The 20,796-nt window shown below is 40.8% G+C and overlaps 1 protein-coding gene across 2 annotated transcripts in view; it reads right to left on the bottom strand.

The window, feature by feature from the left end:
• Window positions 1-19,963, bottom strand: part of ano8b (anoctamin 8b) — an 88,393-nt gene extending 68,430 nt beyond the window's left edge. For both annotated transcript variants that reach the window (XM_088348826.1, XM_088348827.1), the window contains exon 1: window positions 19,540-19,963. In XM_088348826.1, coding sequence (XP_088204952.1) covers window positions 19,540-19,717 — 178 coding nt within the window. In that variant the 5' untranslated portion in view covers window positions 19,718-19,963. The remainder of the gene's footprint in view (window positions 1-19,539) is intronic.
• Window positions 19,964-20,796: the final 833 nt, after the last annotated feature.

The following is a 20,796-nucleotide window of genomic DNA, read 5'->3' as shown; positions in this document are numbered from 1 at the left end:
AAAGCGGTGCAGATAATGATGGATGGATGAACAACATTATATCTTATATATTATTTTGAATTGCCAGTGCAGATTTTGTAATTTATATTCCTCAATGTGTTCTCTATACCAAAGATAAAAAAGTTCCTGCTGTGCTGTATACGTGGCTACACAAAAGCACTGCAGCTTATAAGTAGAGGGCCAAGACCAGATAAACAGAATACTGTAGCTCACTTGCTGGTTTTCCAACTTTAATACAGCATACATTTAGAATCCATCATTTTCAGATGAAACATCATTATCTACAGTAATATCACACAAGTTTCTGCAAAAAAAAAAAAATGTTTACCAATAATTATCTAATATTATTATTATTTACCTTGTCTTTTATGAATAATTTAAAGGATATTTAAAACATGTTATTGCTTAAATCTTCATATGATGGCCAATAAAATATGTAAGAAATGTAATTAAATTGATTTTAGAATTTCCTGAAAACTCCCTTATACACATATTAATTGCCAATGCGTGTTCACTTAGCAATTAACATTATAATTATCATATCTATGAAAATCCTAGTTCTCAAATTAGCTTAAGGACCAATACTTTAATTCAAAATGAAACAAAAGGTGACAACAAATGTTCTGCCGTCTGGACCATGCTATATATTTGAGACCAACAATTAGAGATCCAACAAGGGACAGACATTAAGTTGAAAGTCATTAGGGCACAACAAACCACCAGCACTAATAATGATTTAACATAAGAGCAGCCTCTTCAATTATGAGCTGTAAGAGGAAGCAAAACCACAAATTAAAACAGAAACAGTTAATGAGACGCTCTCCCTCTCTGCTTTGCCTGTACTCTACGCTACTCTACTTGAGTTATACGTGCGAAAGGGAACCTAAATTACTGTTAGAAACAAACCAAAGGTACAAAAATTGTATTAAAAGAAATACTATACTTTTTACAATACATTTTGCAGTCTCTGCTTAAAACAACAGGCCTTAATTTTGGTTTATAAATAAATTAGGAATTGCTCCACTTTGTAGCCATGTGGACTATCAAAATGTTCTACAGGCCATGAGTTTGACACATATGTTGTACAGGTATAAACAAAATACTCAGGAAAATCAGTTGAACAGGTTGATACAGATTTGAATGAACACGTTTGTGTCATGACCAATGTGAATCACCTGTGCCCGTTCCTTTGGCGCCAACTGCCTCGGACTCTGATTGGCTCCCTGTCAATATTGAAACCCACTCCTATCTGTCCCCTTTTGTCAATCCGTCTCCGAACCTCAGTTAACACTAGGCAAGCGTTTTTCAACCCTGACTCCCACCGGTCCCATTTTTTGCTCCTCTCTGTCCCCTGGCTTCGACCCGTTTTTGACCCTGACCACGTCTACTCTCCCGTCCAGGCTTTCGACCTCTTTTAGTCCTCGACCACGTCTACTCTTTCCTGGCTTACGACTCGCTTACGACCCCGACCACGTTTTTGCTCTCCTGTCCCGGCTACTGACCCGTTTTTCCGTTCTTGACACCGCCATCGCTCGCCACCGAAGTTCCACTTCCACGCTCAGAGCGACCTGCTTCCCGCGTCCAGCAATCACTGGATCGAGGGTGCAACCCTTTTCCTTTCTTCCAATAAAACGCAACGCAAGTGGGTCCTGTCTCCGTTCTGGTCCGGACAATTTGATTAAATTACATGAAAATATTTTATTATTTTGCCTTATGTTACCAAGTAAAGAGCCTGAACATGTTTATTTCTCACAAAAAAAGATCAAGTACAAAATAAATATTGTGCATTACATAATGCAACCCATCTCATTAGCCGTACCGCTTATCCTCATTAGGGTCGCGGGGGGGCTGGAGCCCATCCCAGCCATCTCCAGGCAGTGGGCGGGGGACAAGCGGGGCAGCACGGCGGCGCAGTGGTTAGCGCTTGTGCGGCACAGTTCATGTCATGGGAACCTGTCGTGGGTTCAAATCCAGCTCCAGACTTTCTGTGCGGAGTTTGTATGTTCTCCCCGTGCTTGCGTGGGTTTTCTCCGGGCACTCCGGTTTCCTCCCACATTACAAAAACATGCATTTCAGGTGAATTGGCCGGTCCAAATTGTCCCTAGGTGTGAATGAGCGAATGAGTTGTCTGTCCCCGTGTGCCCTGCGATTGGCTGGCAACCAGTTCAGGGTGTCCCCTGCCCACTGCCCGAAGATGGCTGGGATGGGCTCCAGCCCCCCCGCGACCCTAATGAGGATAAGCGGTACGGCTAATGAGATGAGATGAGACATATTTTTTTGAGTTCATCAAACTCATTTGAATGATTCACAAACCGGCCTCTTGCAAGTTATGGGTTTGCTTGAAGGTCATCAATGCCAAAAAGAATGAGTAGAAATCTCAAATCCTTTACGAAACATGACGTAATTCTACCTTTGTTAACTTAACATGCGCAAAGGACATGGCCTGATTACTATTACACGGACTCTCTCTGTCAACTGAAGAAACGCGAACTGATTGCTAAGATTTTGTGTTCCTTTTTCTCACATCGGACGCTTAAATAACCTTTAAAAGAAATCAAAGGTCGGTTATGTGTGTCAAAAGTAGAATAACAAGATCAAAGCTATCCAGGTGCCCTCCGACTGGCTGCCAACCAGTTCAGGGTGTCCCCTGCCTACTGCCCGAAGACAGCTGGGATGGGCTCCGGAGCCCCTGCAACCCAACTGAGGATAAGCGGTGCAGATAATGGATGGATGGAAGCTATCCAAGTCAACCGTGATGAGTTTAGGAAAAACAAAGCAAGTGCCAAGACTCTATGATCCAAATCTCCCAGGCAGCTCAGCAACCGCAAATCTAAGTTGGGGAAATTGCCTGCCTTTGATGCAGCGATTAGTGGTTGAAACTGACACAATATATGGCTAAAATGGGATAATGTACCCTGCCTGATAGCATTCCTTCCCTGTCCAGATCCATTATAGTCAGTTATAAAGTTGTGCTTGTAAAATAAATAGGGGACCATATGGCTGCAGTCCTTTTTGCAAAACGCACATCAACACAAAAACATCAGAATTGGCCATTAAACGGTAGTCCTATGCACCAACCTTAGAACACAGTGACAAAGAAACTAAGGGGTTTTATGCCCAGGTTCAGGACATCATAGACAAAGCAACAAAGAAAGATGTCATCATCCTGCAAGGTGACAGGAACACCCAAATTGGTGTGAATGCTCATAGACACTACAAGAAAACATGTGGAACAAGCTCTAACTTACAAACCAATGAAAGAGGACAACAGCTTCCTGAACTAGCTAGCTACAACTTGGCGCTGGCAAACACTCTAGGCAACCACAAGAACTCCAGAAAAAAATCATGGCACCATCCGGATGGGATCCACAAAAGTCATGATTCCCTGTTTTAAAAGTGGAATCAAGACAGCAACCACGTATATGTATCCAGGAGCTGATTTGGGAAGTGATCATGACCTGGTCATGATGAACTTCCGCGTTCACCTCCAGTAGGTCAAGAACCCACGGATCAAATTTAACCTTGAGCGGCTGAATGACCCACAGATGGTCGAGAGCTTCAAGTCATTTATTCAGATTCAGATTCAGATTTACTTTATTGTCATTCGTGTACACGTGTATACAGAACGAAATGTCGGTGCATCTGACCCGCACAGTTTCCTTGAGCGTCAGCCGGGATAGATAAGATAAACCATGTCTTCGTCAGAATTTTAGCACAGCAGTTCGTCATCTCGCGGTTTGATGCCACTTCCAGTTGTTAAATGGTCCAGTTTATTGTCCAGAGAGCGAACGTTGGAGAGGAAAATGGATGGGAGAGGCGTTTTGAAGGGTTTAGCCTTTAGCCTAGCGGTTAGCCCGGCCCGACAACCTCGCTTCCTCGTTATCATTATGGGCGGAATGTTTGCTCCCTTGGATAATATCATGACTCAATGACAAGATAAGCTGACACAGTCATGTGATCATATCTCTAATTTAGGGCAGCTTTTTTTAATTAGGCATGTTTTGGCACTTTGACCTTAAAGACCCACGGCAATGGTGCTGTGAAGAAAACCTTGCTAAAAAGTGTTATGGGAGATTTTTGGTTATTCAAATTAACAGTGTGTAACATTTCACAACTAGAGGTTACTGTATCATGGACTGGAGCCTAAGCCTGTGCCTTTGAATGAATTTTATTGAGAAGCCCAGAAGAATACCATTTCACACAATGTGCAATTCTACTTCATGACCTTATTTTGCAAAGGAAAAGAAACATTTTGGCAAGCGACAATGAAAGCGAGCTGGATTTACGTGTTACCGTTAAAAAGTGTGGTTAACTATAATTGTTACGTCGCTAACTTAAGCAACTAGCGTGAGAAGACATTTAAAGGCCAGTAAAAAGCTCGCATACATTTTCAAGCAGCAGGCTCCAAATTTCACTGCACGAAAAGTTGTGGAAGGTGAAATAACAAAATACTTAGTAAGCTTTATTTACCTGGAGCTGTCATGATTTGCCAATTGCGCTCACCTGCGCTCACTCATTCAGCCCCAGCTGTCACTCGGTCCCAATTGGTCCTCCTCCTATTTAAGCACGTCATTCTCGTTCACTCCTGGTCAGTCCATCAGTGAACCTCCGCACATGCAAGGCAAGCATTTTTGACTCTGGCTCCTGTTCTGTTCCAGACCTGTCCCTGTATCCTGCTGAATTTAGTCTCCATTTCCTGTATCCATCCCCTGTCCCTGGCTTTCTGATTGTCTACGGTTACATTACTTGTTCCGATCTCCAAACGCGCTCCATTTCCTGTCCCGGCTGCCCAACTTGTTCTGGTCTCCTACCACGCTCAGTCTCTCGTCTTGGCCGCCCGACTTGTTCCGATCTCCGATCCACGCTCCGTCTCCCATCCCAGCTGCCCGACTTGTTCCGATTTCCGACTACGCTTCGTTCAAAAGGGCTTTCCGCTCCTCCTGCCCAGCGAGCACCGGATCGCAGTCTTTTTCCTCTCGCCCTGACTTCCCAATAAAACGTTGTGTTAAACGTTATGCATTTGGGTCCCCTGCTTGTACCAATCATGACAGGAGCAACTACCAAACAAGTTTAGCGGTGAGTCATAGGTTGTACTGAAGTGACTAACATGAGTGTTTATCAGAGAAAAATTGAGAAGAAAATGTAAGTAAAAGCTCCGTTCTTTTGTGGATTGTAAATGGCGATTAAAACGATGCTAAAAGAACCATGATTCTGGCATCCATATAAGGAAAACACCATTTCAAGCCATTGAATAAAATTAGACATATCTACATCTATTAGTTATTGTACAAAGTCTGTTTTGGTGATAGTACATGTGTTTTTTTTAATTATTTATGTTACAATGAAATAAGTATTTTGTACCAGAGGCGAGGTGTTACCGTCACGGGACCGGACCAGATCGGAGGCAGGAGGCAGGAAGGGTGAACTCATTCACATTAACGATCAGTTACTTTTATTAAGGAAATAAAAGTCGTCCAACACTCAGGGACAAAAACAAAAACAGGCTTACAGGCAAACAGGAACTCAGACTAGGAATACTCACAAAACAGGCTTTTACCGTATTTTCCGCACTATAAGGCGCACCGGGTTATAGGGCGCACCCCGAAAAAATAGTTTTTGGTCCTATTTTTGACATACATAAGACGCACCGGATTATAAGGCACTACAATGGGAACGTCGACAAAACAGTCAGATAGTTCAGTCCAACTTATTACCGCCTTAACATTCCGAAAGCTTGCAAAGACGTAAATACGTGTCGAAAACACGTGCGGATGCGGTGTCCGTACGATGTCACTCAAATGCATCGTTCCATCATTCGGAAGGTTAAAGTCTTGGGATTCAAGAAATGCCAACCATTCCTTAGTATCTATTTTCTTTTTCGCTCGCAACTTTACTGTGCATATGACAATAAACACTTGGAATTGAGTTTAATTTAAAAATAGACACTCCATTCCATCCATTATCTGCACCGCTTATCACAGAAACATCGAGTTCAGTCTCAAACAAGATACAAGGACAATATAAAACCCGGAGTAGCTCACCGAAGTCGTTGTGTTCATAATAATGTGCAGCCAATGTCCTCTTATATCCGTGAGGGTAGTAAATCCAGGAGAATAAAATATTTACAAATACAGAATAGAAAAAAATGCTTTCTCTATGCCGTCAGCCACATGCTATACACATTCATCTTTTTCGGCCAATTGCAGGCTTTGTTTCGCCGTTTAAGCCAATGCCAGCCTGTAAATGATAAAAAGGATCCGCCCCTTGACCTCCGAATAACTTTAGCCAATAGTGATCGATTCAACTGATGATTGACACATCTTTTTCGGCCAATTGCAGGCTTTGTTTTGCCATTTAAGCCAATGCCAGCCTGTAAATGATAAAAAGGATCCGCCCCTTGACCTCCGAATAACTTTAGCCAATAGTGATCGATTCAAATGATGATTGACACATTGGTTAGCCAATGAAACGCCGGTAAATAAATCCCAGCATACACCGCGTACTACTTGGCGTTCGGGGGAAAATCTAGTCGGCGGCTGCAAGTTAGTTGGAAAACTGCAATTTTAAAATTGATCCATAAATAAGGCGCACTGTATTATAAGGCGCATGGTCAGCTTTTGAAAAAAATAAAGGCTTTTAGGTGCGCCTTATAGTGCGGAAAATACGGTACTCAGAACGGGCAAGTACAGGTTTCCTCAAGTCAAACAGAACAAACTAATGCAAAGTAATGCAATGAACCCGCAACCGGCAATCCCCAAAACCCGCCCTTAAGAAGCACACACGCAAATTAGAAAATCTGCTACAGCCGGTGCCAAGGGGGCGGGACCATGCTGGACATGACAGTTACATTATACACACTGATGCTTTAAATGCATTGCATATTTTGTGCATCCTGTATGAGCTTTGTTTTGTGATATACTGGTTTATTATACAATATCATAATCTAAATTCAAATTGTCAGTGTCCTCTGAATAGTATAGTAAATATTGCATCATTATACTGATGTATGATAGCATTCCCCAAGAGATGAAATCCATAACTACATTAATTTGAGTTATCACGGAGTGGATCAGACAGGGTAGTTGGGGTCTCTGTCTATTGTTTTTGTTTTATGGGTGTTGTTGGAAGGGGGATTATCTTGTGTGTGTGGTCCCTTCGAAAGGTTTGTCATTTTACCACATGCGTTTTTTTTCTCCCTGCTCTTGTGTAGGTGTTCGACCAGGGGATGATGTCACTATCTTATTTGTGGGTTTGTGCATCTCAGTTGGTCCTGAATACGTAAAAACCCAAGAACCAGATCTAACTCCAACAGAGAATATTGAAGATTAGATTTTATTGCGAAGTTCAAATACATTTCACCATAAATTATAGATCTAAGATGTGAAAGAAATACACCTGCAAAATCAAAAGTGTGAGCTATTTTGTATGGCCTGTTTTTTAAGGAAAATAAATTTGAATTTTGTGTGATTTTGTCAGGACCAGAATGAAAACAGGACCCAATTGCATAACATTTATCACAAGTTTTATTGAAAGAAAGAGGAAGGGCTGCGCCCACAATCCAGTGTTCGCTGTACGCGGGATACAAGTCACTCTCTCACTCGGACGGTGATCCGAACACGGAAGTGGATCTTCCGTAGCGAGCGATGGCAGTGTCAGGGACGGAAAAACTGTCCGGTAGCCGAGACTGGGAGAGCAAAGCGTGGTAGGGGTCGGAAACGAGTCGTAAGCCAGGACGGGAGAGTAGACGTAGTCGGGATAAAAAAATGGGTCGTAAGCCAGGACGGGAGAGCAGACGTGGTCGGGATCAAAACAGGTCATAGCCGAAGACAAACCGGAGGAAAAACCGGGACAGAGGGGAGTCAGGGTCAAAAAAGGCTTGCCTTGTATAAACAGAGGTTCGCAGACGGACTGACAACAGGGGATTGATAGGACTGAGTTCAAATAGGGATAGGGAGCCAATCAGAGCGCACAGCGATTGGCGCCAAATGAGCGGACACAGGTGATTCACATTGGTAATCATGACAGATTTTGTACGAGCAATTTCAAATACCTGTAATTGTGGAATATCTCGAATATTTAAATGCTGTGCTGTAAGTTTCAACATGATATATCTGATGGATTTAAACTCTAAAGATGTTATTCTACTATTGCACAAGCTTCTTTGCATACAATGCGCCTTTCTTGCTTGTGTTTGAAGAAGGAGGAAACAGGATAAACACCTTATTTGCGGCCAGATAAGGGACCTCTCTGACCGCAGGCACACCTAGTTTTTGTTTGCTATGGATAACATGTTATCGTATAAACAGGTCTCAACTGTTTGTTTTGTTACTCCCCTTCCCTTAGCAGAGGAGACCTTATGTAAATTAGGGCCTTCCGAACACAATAAATAGACAAGGAGCATAAGAATATTTCAGAGTATCCAGCAGACTGCCGTAGGGTAGACTATGGATATTTCTCCTTGCAAGTAAGTTATACTCACGATTCTTTGTGTCTTTTTGTATATAGGTTTTGTACATCTGTTGGGTTAAACCTGACATTTATTTGGTCCTTCGAGAGCCGGATTCCAAGATACCTGACGATCCCAGCGTGTGAGTAAAGATCCAGGCAAGTCTGTGGCCACAGCATTAAGACCCTTTTCGGGACTGGTCCTTTTCCTTACAAGTTGGGATCCGAAGGTTGACGGAAAGTCCAAGGACTCAGAGAACTGTGAGTAAAACTTTTATTTTAAAAAGGAATGCATGTGACTAAAGTAAAAGGGTATGAGTGTGAAGAATTCAAAACAGAGTTAAGAAAATAAATCCTAACAATCCTAGGCACTATTAGGTAAAAGAGAAACGTGGCCAGTAAGACTTAAGACACAGATAGATAGATAGATAGATAGATAGATACTTTGTTCATCCCCGAAGGGAAATTCACATTTCCAGCAGCATCCCTGAGCTGAGAACAATCGAGAACAATCGAAAATAACACGGGAGCTGCTGGAGTGGCTGCCATTCGTGACGGCGCCGGAAGAAAAGATTCAATTTGAATCATTTACAAACAAACAAACAATTGAATCATGTACAAACAAACAAACAAAATATTCATGTTTCAATAAGTGAAGTCTTAAGTAAGAGGAAAAGGGTTCCTCTCCGTTTCAAAAAGAACTCAAGGGAAGTTATTTAAGTAAGAGGGCAAGGGTTCCTCTAAGTAAAAGGGCAAGGGTTCCTCTCTGTTTAAAAAGAACTCAAGGGAAGTTCTTTGTTCTTCAAAAAGAGTGAAAGTGAGTGTGAAAGAAAATACTATTACCACTAGGTAATTGTATTTTATACCAAAGCAACAGGGAATAAATGGTGAGCCTTTGTGGATGCATGTATGCAAGAAAACTCCACCTGGGAAAAAGGTAGAAGTGAGTTTTACCACAAAAGGTTATTTATCACCATCCTGTTGAAAGAGAAACTCAGTGTTAGAATACACTAGGTATTAAAAACCACTGAGTCCAAATTTAGTTCTAAAAATGGGAAAGGGGCAAAGTAAAGCAAAACAGAAGCTTTTAGAAGATTTTTCGTGCAAAGACTGGAAAGTTATTGAAAAGGAAGATTCCTCAGCAATAGAACCCCTATGTTACTGGATAAAACAATATAACTTTAATGGGAAGTTGTCCACAGCAGGCATTAGAGAACTGCAACAAAAAATAAGAAACAAATGCAAACAGAAAAATAATAAGATGAGAAAAGAAGGTTATGAACAGACACAAGTCTGGATAAAAATAGCAGGACAGCGAGAGGAAGGTGAAAGGAGGCCAAGACAGGAGAGAGAGGATGTAGAGGAATTCATAACGCAGATAGAAAATCCAAGGCGATCTTATCATCTAAACGGAATGGAAGTACAGCAAGTTTGGATGACACAATTAGGGCCAGATTGGTTCCACGTAAAAGTAGCATACTCTCCAACTAATGACGCTAACCCTCCCGTGATACTTGCACCCGAATCTGAACGATTGACACAACAGGTGACCCCTCTCCTAGAAAGAATCAGAACTAAATACAGGAAAAGAGCAAATTACACTGAAATAGGGAGATGTAAACAAAAACCAGATGAGCCATTTGATGAATACAGAGTAAGAATGAAAAAGGTGTTTAGGGCACATAGTGGGTTAGAACCTGGTGATGGAGCTGACGAGGGCCCCTATAAACGACAATTAAAAAATGCATTGCACTCAGGCTCCTTACCAGAGATTAGTGGATGGGTAAATCGCCACTATATAAGCATGAATGGAGGAACACTTGCAGAATACATAAATCATGCCCTCCATGCTGAGAAAGTGATCAAAAGTAAGAAAGGGGAGAAGAAGCCATCAACAATTTTCTACCAAGAAGATGAAGGAACCACAGTGTTCTTTCAACAATCTAGAGGTAGAGGCAGAGGTTTTGGATCACGTGCAAGCAATAAACCTAGAACCTGTTGGTCTTGTGGGAAGGAAGGGCATATTGCTATAAATTGCAGAGGCAACTCTTCCCCACAAGACCATCAGAGTGCATGACTAGGCCCGGAACCAGGACCAAAGCCTGAAATGAAATTTGAGATAGAGATAAAGCTAAAGGATAAAAATGAGGAAGAGGAAGAATATCTTTTCAAAACTTGCCATGAGAGATTTGAAGAAGAGGTTTTAAACTTAGAAAACATACTGTATAAAGAAAAAATAAGAAACCTAAATCACCAAATTTTGTTAAATTTATTAGAAGTTTGATTGTTTGGGCCCTGTGTATGTCTTATGTTATATGTTTGTCTGTCTTACTTGTCAAAAAGAAAGCTAAACGCTAAAAAAAAGTACGTTTTCAAAAGAGCTGAGATTGTTTAAAGAGTGATATTTAAGAAGAATTGATAGAACAGATTAAAGGAGTTGGAAAAAGTAGATTTTTTGAGGAATAGGTGTTCACCATAAGGGTGTTTAACACAGGCACCGGGGGCCACAGATGGTTCTGGAGATTTTCTTGCGGTCCGAATTTTTTAGTTGAAAATCGATAAATTAAAAACTGAGAAATTTAGGAAAAAAAAATGACTGAGTTATTTTAGATGCGTTAATTCAAGACAATGACAGAATAATACAGAAAAAGATAAGATATTCCTGTTTTCAGTACAAAAATTGGTAAAATAAGGACTGGGAAGACTAGGAAAAAATCTAATTGAGTGAATTGGAATAAATTAATTTGAGATAAAGGCATTTTTATACAAAAAGTATTGAAAAAGCGTTAATAAATAATTTATTTTCAATGAATATGGAGGAAAAATGTATTGAGTGGAATACAAATGAGTAATATAACTTGTTGCACATCAATATAGGTGATTTTCACATTAAATAAGTGAAAAATAGTAGATTTAATTGGTTTGAAGGAAAAAATTAAAATTAAGTGAGATGATTAAACGTCATTTTCGCATTAAACTAGTGAGCTAAAAAGCTATTGTGAGAGGGCGTGTAAGGAAGGAATGTTATGTTGAGAATGGATTGTTGGCAGAACAGGTAGGGAAGTTACAAATACAGAAAGATAAGAGTAAGTAAAAGAAGGTATAAAGGGAAAAGAAAATAAATATTAAGAAAAGGAGCATACAAAAAAAAAAAAGAGAAACATAAAGGGGAAAGTTAATTAAATATCAAAAAAGATAATTGGTTGAAAATTAAGTGAGACTAACCGTAATACCATAGATTGGGACAAATAACTTTACTTTTTCAACATTGAATTGTGTTAAGTCTAGATGACTAAAAAAGCAAATGGGTGAGAGTGAAGCACATTATAGAGTGCTTTTGGAGGTCTTCGTTGACTTGAAAAGCGCTGTATAAATGCAGACCATTTACCATTTATAACATTACTTTTATAGAAAAGCTACTAATATAAAAGAAAATTATGAATATCTAATTAAATGCTAATAAGCATGGACATAATATGTTGTTTTGCTTTAGAAGAAGAAGAAGAAAGAAATACCACAATATTTATACACAAATAATATTACAGAGGAGAAAATGTACGGTATTGGGTAGCAACAGGCGTTAACACATGGTTCAGCGATTCTACTGGACTATCCAGGAAGTCATTATTCTGGACTATAATAGTAAACTCAGGAGTACATCTGAAAAAAAAAGAAGGAATGACACATTTACTTTACTAAGGAACAGCAGGAGCTATTAAAACAAATTCCTAATAAACTATGGTCCCAGGGACCCACAGATGTAGGACTAGTAAAAGGAGCACAACCTATAATAATAAGACCCAAAACAGAACATCGGCCCAGAATAAAACAATATCCTTTAAGACCAGATGCAATGGAACGAATAAAACCAATAATAGAAGATCTAAAGAAGGCGGGAGTACTAATAGAATGTGCTGAGTCGCCCGTAAACACACCGATATTTCCTGTAAATGAGGCACCCCCATCAACATGATGGACAATTGTTCAGGATTTGATAGCAGTAAATAATACAGTGATCCAAAGGTCCCTGTTTGGTGGATCCACACACGCTATTGAACTCACTGAACCCAAAGGCAAAATATTTCACAGTGGTAGATATAAGCAACGCATTCTTCTCAGTACCAGTGCATAAAGACAATCAATTTTGGTTTGCATTTACGTTTAAAGGTAAAATATATACCTACACCAGATTACCTCAAGGGTATTGTGAAAGTCCAAGAATTTACTCTCAAGTAAGTTTCGAGCCTCTAAATAAGAGCGAACTATTAACTTATGTAGATGATATATTAGTAGAACCAGGGAAAGAAAAAGAATATTGCATACTAAAGAGCAGGAAATCTGAGTCATTCCAAATAATCAAAATTTTGAAATGAGTTTGAAAATAACGACTTATTAACACAGAAAAAGAAATCGTGAGATTGGAAATTAAATTTTCTGTTTTAATCTCTAAATGAAATGTGCTTTGTTTTTAAAAGGAAAAAAAAATACACACAGTATTAAGTATTAATTCAGATAAGGTCATGTTTATTTGTATAGCTCTTAATCTCTAAGGATATTAAGGGGCTGCAAAGAGAAAAGACTATTGCAAACCGAAGATTATGATAATAATATAATATAATACAATGCGAGTTGATAAGGCAATTTATTAGTGACAAGTATATGTTGTTTTATATTGAATCAATGAGAAAAGATAGTTGATTATGATTGAAGAGAGAGGAAATGACAATTAAAAAAGATTTGACGTTGAGTTCCATTTGGCATTTTTGAGATTTTTGATGTTTAGACAGTGTGATGGTTTGGAATTTTGATGAGTTTAGCGCCAAGAACAAGATCCCCTAGGAGGACAACTGATAAAAAGTCCTTCAAGAGAAGGTGAAATAAGCCACGCTTAATTTTTAAGTATAAGCATGTTACAATTAACAAATGATTAATAAATACGTAACAAATGCTGACTTATAGTTAAAAAGAAACAATTTCTATGGAAGGAGTGTTTTCAGAAGATAACAAGAAACTGATTGAGCTTGAGTAGGTAGGATCATAGGAATTTAAAAATAGCAGATTAATTATCTTGAGACAGATCATGAGAATTTAAAAATATATCTGCATGGATAAAAAATAATGTTTACATGGTCATTTAACTTAAAGAAGAAAGGAAACAAAACGTGAACAAAAGAAAAAAAGGCTAAAATAACAGAGAAAGTATTGTTTCGTAGGAAAGAAAGATGAAACAGGAAAAAGGAGGACAGGCTATGCTATAGTAACACATGATAAAGTATTAAAGGCAGAAGCATTAACTCAACATTGTTCAGCTCAAGCTGCAGAATTAGTGATCCTAACAGAAGCCTGCAAACTTATGAAAGAACAACAACAACAATATACACAGATAGCCAGTATGCCTATGCAACAACTCACACGTTTGCACAACACTGGAAAAATAGAGGTATGATAACATCAACAGGAAAACCAGTGACACATGCAAAACTGCTAACAGAACTATTACAAGCAGTGCAGCTGCCAAAACAGTTAGCTATATGTAAATGTGTGGCCCACACACCAGAAACAAACCCAGTTTCAAAGGGCAATGCATTTGCAGATAAAATAGCAAAACAAGCTGCACAACGAGAAATAACAGTTCTAAGTCTAACAGAAAATGCCTTAAAAAAAACAAAATACTACAAGAAATGCAACAACAATCGCCTAAACCAGAGCAAGAACTCTGGAAAAGAAAAGGAGCACACCTAAAAGATGGAATCTGTAAATGACAAGAAGATAAACCAATCCTACCAAAAAATCTATACAAATGGGCAGAAATATTGAGACAAGGGAATACATGTCTCAACAGGAGGGATAGTAGGATTGATAAACCAGATATTGATAACCTATGGTTTTAACTCCTATTAAAAAAATAATAATAATAATAATAAAATAAAAAATTGTAGAACATGTTTGATATGTGCAAAGCACAATGCTCAGGGTAATCTAAGACCAAAGAGAGGACAGTTTCCAAAGATAGAGAACTGTAATTAATCACCTTTTATGGACTTTATAGAACTTAACAATAGTGAAGGGAAAAAGTTATGTTTAATGATAATAGGTTCATTCTCAAAATCGATAGAGCTTTTTCCTACAAAACACCCAGATGCGCTAACAGTAGCTAAAGCATTATGCCAAGACATAATTCCATGTTATGGGATTCCAGAAAAGATCTATAGTGATAATGGTTCACATTTTGTAAATCAAAAAAATTAACTAAAATAGGCATTTCATATAGACCTAAAAGATCACTGTGCTTATCACCCATAAAGTGCAGGGTTAGTGGAAATAAAAGAATGGAACTATAAAAAAACAGACTTAGGAAGTGTATGGAAGAAACCAAAAGACCATGGACTAAATGTCTAGAATTAGTAAAACTGTATATTAACATCATCAGTACAAATGTGCTAACACCATATGAAGTAATATTTGGTGAATTACCATTCTTTAAAAATATGTGGGAAACTGATGATGAAAGTACTCTGGTTGATTACATGAGAAAAATGTTGCAGCACCAGAAGCAACTGGCGGATCATAATGATAACGATGATACACTTTTTATGTCTCCATAGGAAAGCCAATTAGTTGAACCAGGTGATTGGGTCCTGATAAAAAGCAGTAAAGATTGCAGAAAAACACATGAGCTCATTTGACACACTGTAAGAAAGTAATTAAGCATGAGTAAAATAACTGTTTCAATGTTTCTATTTTAGCATACGCTTTGATTGTTCTTAGTTGCGTCATTGTAATAGCACTGTGGTACCTACTGGAGAGCTGTTATTCCTCAACAAAACTTTCAGAGGAAGTCTGGCTACAAAGGGGGCTGCAATTATAGTTTGCAGTCGTCTCAAACCAGTGAAGATTGTCCACAACTCTGGAAGTGTTAGGAGGAATTGCATATCTGCAGGTAGAATGCTAACAGGTAGAATGGTAGCGGTAGGCGAATTGATAGTAGCAATTATAGCAACGTTTTTATTGTTATTTGAAGAAAACCTTAATGTGCAAAAGAGAAGAAGAAAAAGTAAAAGAACTCTCAGGAAGACAACTGGGATGGCGTTCCCCAGGTTTCTCCAAGAACCCCACGGGCGCTGAGATGCTTTTGCACCCGGCAGTGGTGAAGCCATATTTGACACTCCTTGCTGAGAGCTCCAACCCTGCAACTCTGGAGGGCGCTGCAGGGTCACTTCAAAACCTCTCACTGGAAGTTTGCGGCATACAACCGTGCTGCAGTGTGGTAGGAAAAAGAACTTTCCATCCTGGTGGAGCTGCTGCGAATGGACAACGATTAATGTGTCCCAGCCGTTGCAAGCACGCCTGCACCGAAAAAGGCGAATGCTGCCACCGCCAATGTCTGGGCAGCTGCACGCACGCAAACAGCGACACGGCATGCGCCGCCTGCCTGCATTATTACCACGAAGGCCGCTGCGTGCCCGACTGCCCGCCCGGCACTTTCAAGTTCGAGGGCTGGCGCTGCATCACCATGGACCTTTGCTCACAAGTTCACCTGCCCAGCGACGTTCACTTCGTCATCCACGAGGGCGAGTGCATGCCCGACTGCCCCTCCGGGTCCGCACCAACGAGAGTAATCGGATGCTGTGCAGCGCCTGCAACGGCCTATGCGACAAAATCTGCTCCACCTCCGTCATCGACTCGGTGAACGCCGCTCAGTCCCTCAAGGACTGCACCGTCATCGCCGGCAATCTGGACATCAACATCCAGCACCTTCACAACCTCTGGGACTGGACTCAGCACAACCTAACCATCCGTGTGGGACGCCTCTTCTTCCGCCTCCACACCATGTGGGAGAAAACCAGCGTCACGGAAAAGCCCCAGGAAGGCGACTTTCGCAATAACGGCGAAAGAGCCAGTTGTGTGAGCCACGTCCTCAGGATTTTGTCCAACAGCACGTCCAGCTATGCCATCCGCCTGATGTGGGAGCGCTGCCATCCACGGGATTACAAAGGCCTTATCAGCTTTATGGTCTACTACAAGGAGGCCCCTTCTCAAGAACATCACCGAATTCGACGACCAGGACGGCTGCGGTTCCAACAGCTGGCACATGGTGGACGTGGATCTTCCGAAGGATAATAATACGGACCCCAAAGTCGCCATTCACCACCTCAAACCCTGGACCCAGTATGCCATTTTTGTCAAGGCCATTACCCTGTGGGTGGAGGACAAGCACATTCCTGGTGCAAAGAGTGACATTATTTGAATTCGAACTCGTCTGTCATTGCCGACCGTGCCCAAAGAACCCCGTGCCTACGCAAATTCATCCATGAAGCTGCTGGTCAAATGGTCGCCGCCTTTTTTTCCCAACGGCAACCTAACTTACTACCTCGTCAGATGGCAGCGGCAGCCAGAAGACCGAGAGCTATACCTGCACAATTACTACTCCAAAGAGCTGAAGATCCCGATCCAGATCCCTGCCACGGGATTTAGCGACATGGAGGAGATCAGCAAGCCCACCAAGTCGGAATTGTCCGGGGCCAAGAAGGGTCCTTGCTGCGTTTGCCCAAAGACCCCAGAGGAGAAGGACCGGGAGAAGGATGACCGCGTCTTTCTCAAGCTCTTTGAGAACTTCCTCCACAACGCCATTTTTTTTTTTTTGCAAAGACCTCAAGATCGTCGTCGCCGGGACCTTTTTGGCCTGGCAAATGCCACTTCCTTACATTTTCCAGATCTTTTTTCAGAAGTTTTTGACTACGGTGAATCAGACGACAAAGTTTAACCTCTAAGTGTAACATGAGTACTATAACATGATTCTGTAACTGAAAATCAAGAGAAGAAGTTATTGGATGACAAAGAGAAATAGTGCAAAGTGAATAAACAGGAGGGAAATGATGGATTTAAACTCTAAAGATGTTATTCTACTATTGCACAAGCTTCTTTGCATACAATGCGCCTTTCTTGCTTGTGTTTGAAGAAGGAGGAAACAGGATAACACCTTATTTGCGGCCAGATAAGGGATCTCTCTGACCGCAGGCACACCTAGTTTTTGTTTGCTATAGATAACATGTTATCGTATAAACAGGTCTCAACTGTTTGTTTTGTTACTCCCCTTCCCTTAGCAGAGGAGACCTTATGTAAATTAGGGCCTTCCGAACACAATAAATAGACAAGGAGCATAAGAATATTTCAGAGTATCCAGCAGACTGCCGTAGGGTAGACTATGGATATTTCTCCTTGCAAGTAAGTTATACTCACGATTCTTTGTGTCTTTTTGTATATAGGTTTTGTACATCTGTTGGGTTAAACCTGACAATATCCAAACCAACATTTAAGAGAGTCGTGCACACCTCAAAACAGTAATCTCTATATTGGTAGGGATTATGTTCATGCCTAAACGCACTTTAAGCAGAATCCAACTTGAGACCCCTGAGACGAGTATTGTTTTGTTTTGCCTTTCTAACTCAGCATTTTAATCCGATAAAATTGGAATCAGGCCTGTGTTTTTCTGATTCCCGACTGAATTTTTAACCATAAAGGCTACAGAGACAAAATTTCCTCCGCCTGAATTCACTGTAGACTGCAAACTACAAGCAGCCACCACCTCAACATCAGTTCACTCTTCCAGTCGGCAGCAGCCTTCTCATGTTACTTCCAGGAGGCAATGTGAGTGCCTGACAGGACAGCCCACTGCATCACTCTGCGGTAACACTAGCAGACTGCAATCCGCACACGGGAAAAACAAACCTGGCTCCAAAGCTGAAACTAAACCCTGTCTAATAATGGTCTGCTCGGAAAATCCAGCTTTGGTGAGGTGCTTTAATAGTGTCATCGAGGAGACTTGACAAAGGCAATGTCAAATTAGATCAATCTATTTTTAGTAAAGGATGCTTTACTTAAATAGTTACAGTACATGTCTAGACATTACAATGCACTGAAGCAGTAAAAATTTTTTAGACATGCAGCCAGTGCACATAGTTGAGTATTAATTAGATCAGAGGTCGGGAACGTATGGCTTGCGAGCAAGATAGGGCTTTTTTTAGTTTTCATTAGTTCATTTGGCGCAAAGATAAAGTATAGGCTGTGATAATCACTGAATCACTCCAATATTAGCGCATGTGAAGCTACACCAACACAGTTGACATTAAGTTTGGTCTGAAATATATTAAGGGCAAGGTTTTTTGACAAAAGTTTACGGTCACGGTGTTACACCAACAGACCCCATTTTAACTGTACATCTTGATAAAATCCTCAATGGAAACACATTAAACACTGTATGTTCACTGTTGAGACCCTTTATGCTGAAAACCCACAGAACAAACTGTACATAACCCAAAGTGCCAGTTGTGTGAGCAGTAGCGCATTCCCTTACATGCATCCGCATCCTTCTCGTTTGTAGAATTTTGTGACATTTTTACAAAACAACTCTGCTCGCACCTAACTCATGACGAAATCCATGTTCAAAATGAGCCTCAATGATCTTAAATAACTGCGGGAGGGGTACATGGTTTAAGTGGTATATTTGTTGATATGGAACACTGGCTCTGCCATTATTAGTATTTCATAGATTTCATCAAACGTCACACAGTAAAATAAATGTGCTGAAGAATTAGATTTGCTAGCTTTATTGAAATTGGGTCTTCAAATCTAGGCTATAATGCGGCTCTCAAAAAAAAGTCAAAATATTTTGCTTTCATTGCTCTTAAGAGTCAAAAAGGTTCCCCGGCCCCTGTTGTTTCAAGGAAGGGAATAACTGTTCTAACAAAACCAATTCCCTTCGTGTATTTGAACAAACGTGGCCTCGTGGAGCGCTTCCAAGCTCAAAAATACAACGTAAGTGCACCAAGTCACTTGTGTTCCATCGCGTTAAACAATATATGCATTAGAGGTCAAAATAAGACTGTTGTTTGCAATGGGCCATGTTCAGTGCAAGTATGGAGACATTGACAAGAACTGGTGAAAGTGCTCTTGTTTTTTTAACAGAAGTCTAGTGTCATCTAGGGCTAATTTTAGGCAGCACGGTGCATGCAGACAAAAGAAGGATGTCTCGAGGTTTTCCAGCCATCCCACAATCCACCTGCCCGCACTACCGTCCCGGTCGGCTGCACTCACCCAGTACTCCGGATCCGGAGCTTTTCGGCGGGTTGGCGGCCGGTTCCTGCCTCTCCGCGTCCGCCTGCGGCGTTCGGTGGCGGTGGCGGCCGCTCTCGGGTGCTTCGCCGACCGTTGTCGCACCGCCGCCGGTGGCCGCCACCGACGCTGCGGCGCCTTGTGTCCCCGCGTCGGGCATGCTCTCTATCCGCGAGGAGCGACGCGTGCTGAGGGGCTTCTCCTGGCGGTCGAGCGGGGCTGTCGCATCGCAGGCTGATGGCGGAACATGGGAACGGCGCGACGGCGAGCTTGAGGGGTTAGAAGGGTGTCAAAGTGACGTGAAGGTGGTTGTGATGGTGCAGCGGTGGGACTGTGAAACGGGATGCGTGCTTGGATGGGAAGAGACCGCACGATGACTACAGGGGCGGGACAAAGGAAGACTGAGGAAAGGGGGGGCTGGAGGGCTGGCCCACACACACCTTAGGGAAAATCCAACAGAATTTGTGCATTATTTAGCGCCGCCTAGTGGTAAAACATAATTCAATTAAAAAAAAAAAACAATATTAACATTATTAATATTAACAATATAAGATGCAGTGTTCATTTTACCTCTGAAAAGTGATGGGTCCCGGGCAATGTTCCCTCTAATTTTCCACGGGTCTGAGCGTTCACACAAAGTCAGTGAGCAGCGCTTGAAACAACAGTGAGCAACCATAATCCCAAGTGTGGCAAGTTAATTAATGATCAAACATGTCCGAAACTTGACATCAAGTTACATTTTGCTGAGTTTCCAGCAATGCAATATTATTTTTCTCTTTTGAATGAATTGACTCATGTACTATTGCAAAGGTTGTACGTCCTACAAAAGTCGTTTGTTCTTACAATTTTTTCACAAGATATCTTTTTATTTCCTGATATATTTTGACGCATAATATTAACATTTTTGGGGGCTTATTTAGTCGGTTGTAAGATACAGAACTGTACTTCATCACATTTTTTAGTGGAAGTACAATGTTGGCAACAAGATTCACTTGATATAATTGGAAATTATTTGAATGCAACACAAACATTTTCTTCTTTTTTCCGTGTTTTTTTTTGTACTTTTTAAAAAATTCCTTTAAAAAAATCTCATTGTGTTTATTTTTTCCGAGCTGTTACTTTTTTCTTTTTGTTCTCTATTTACTTTTTTCCTACATCTATTTCTTTTCTTTTTTCTGGCTTGTTTTCTAAATTTTTCCTTCTTTTTTCTCTTCCTTTTGTTTCTTTTTTTTCTCAGCT

Source organism: Urocampus carinirostris, chromosome 12 (genome assembly GCF_059441175.1).
Source record: "Urocampus carinirostris isolate Australia breed hairy pipefish chromosome 12, RoL_Ucar_1.0, whole genome shotgun sequence".
NCBI lineage: Eukaryota > Metazoa > Chordata > Actinopteri > Syngnathiformes > Syngnathidae > Urocampus > Urocampus carinirostris.
This window is presented reverse-complemented; position numbering and strand designations above follow the sequence as displayed.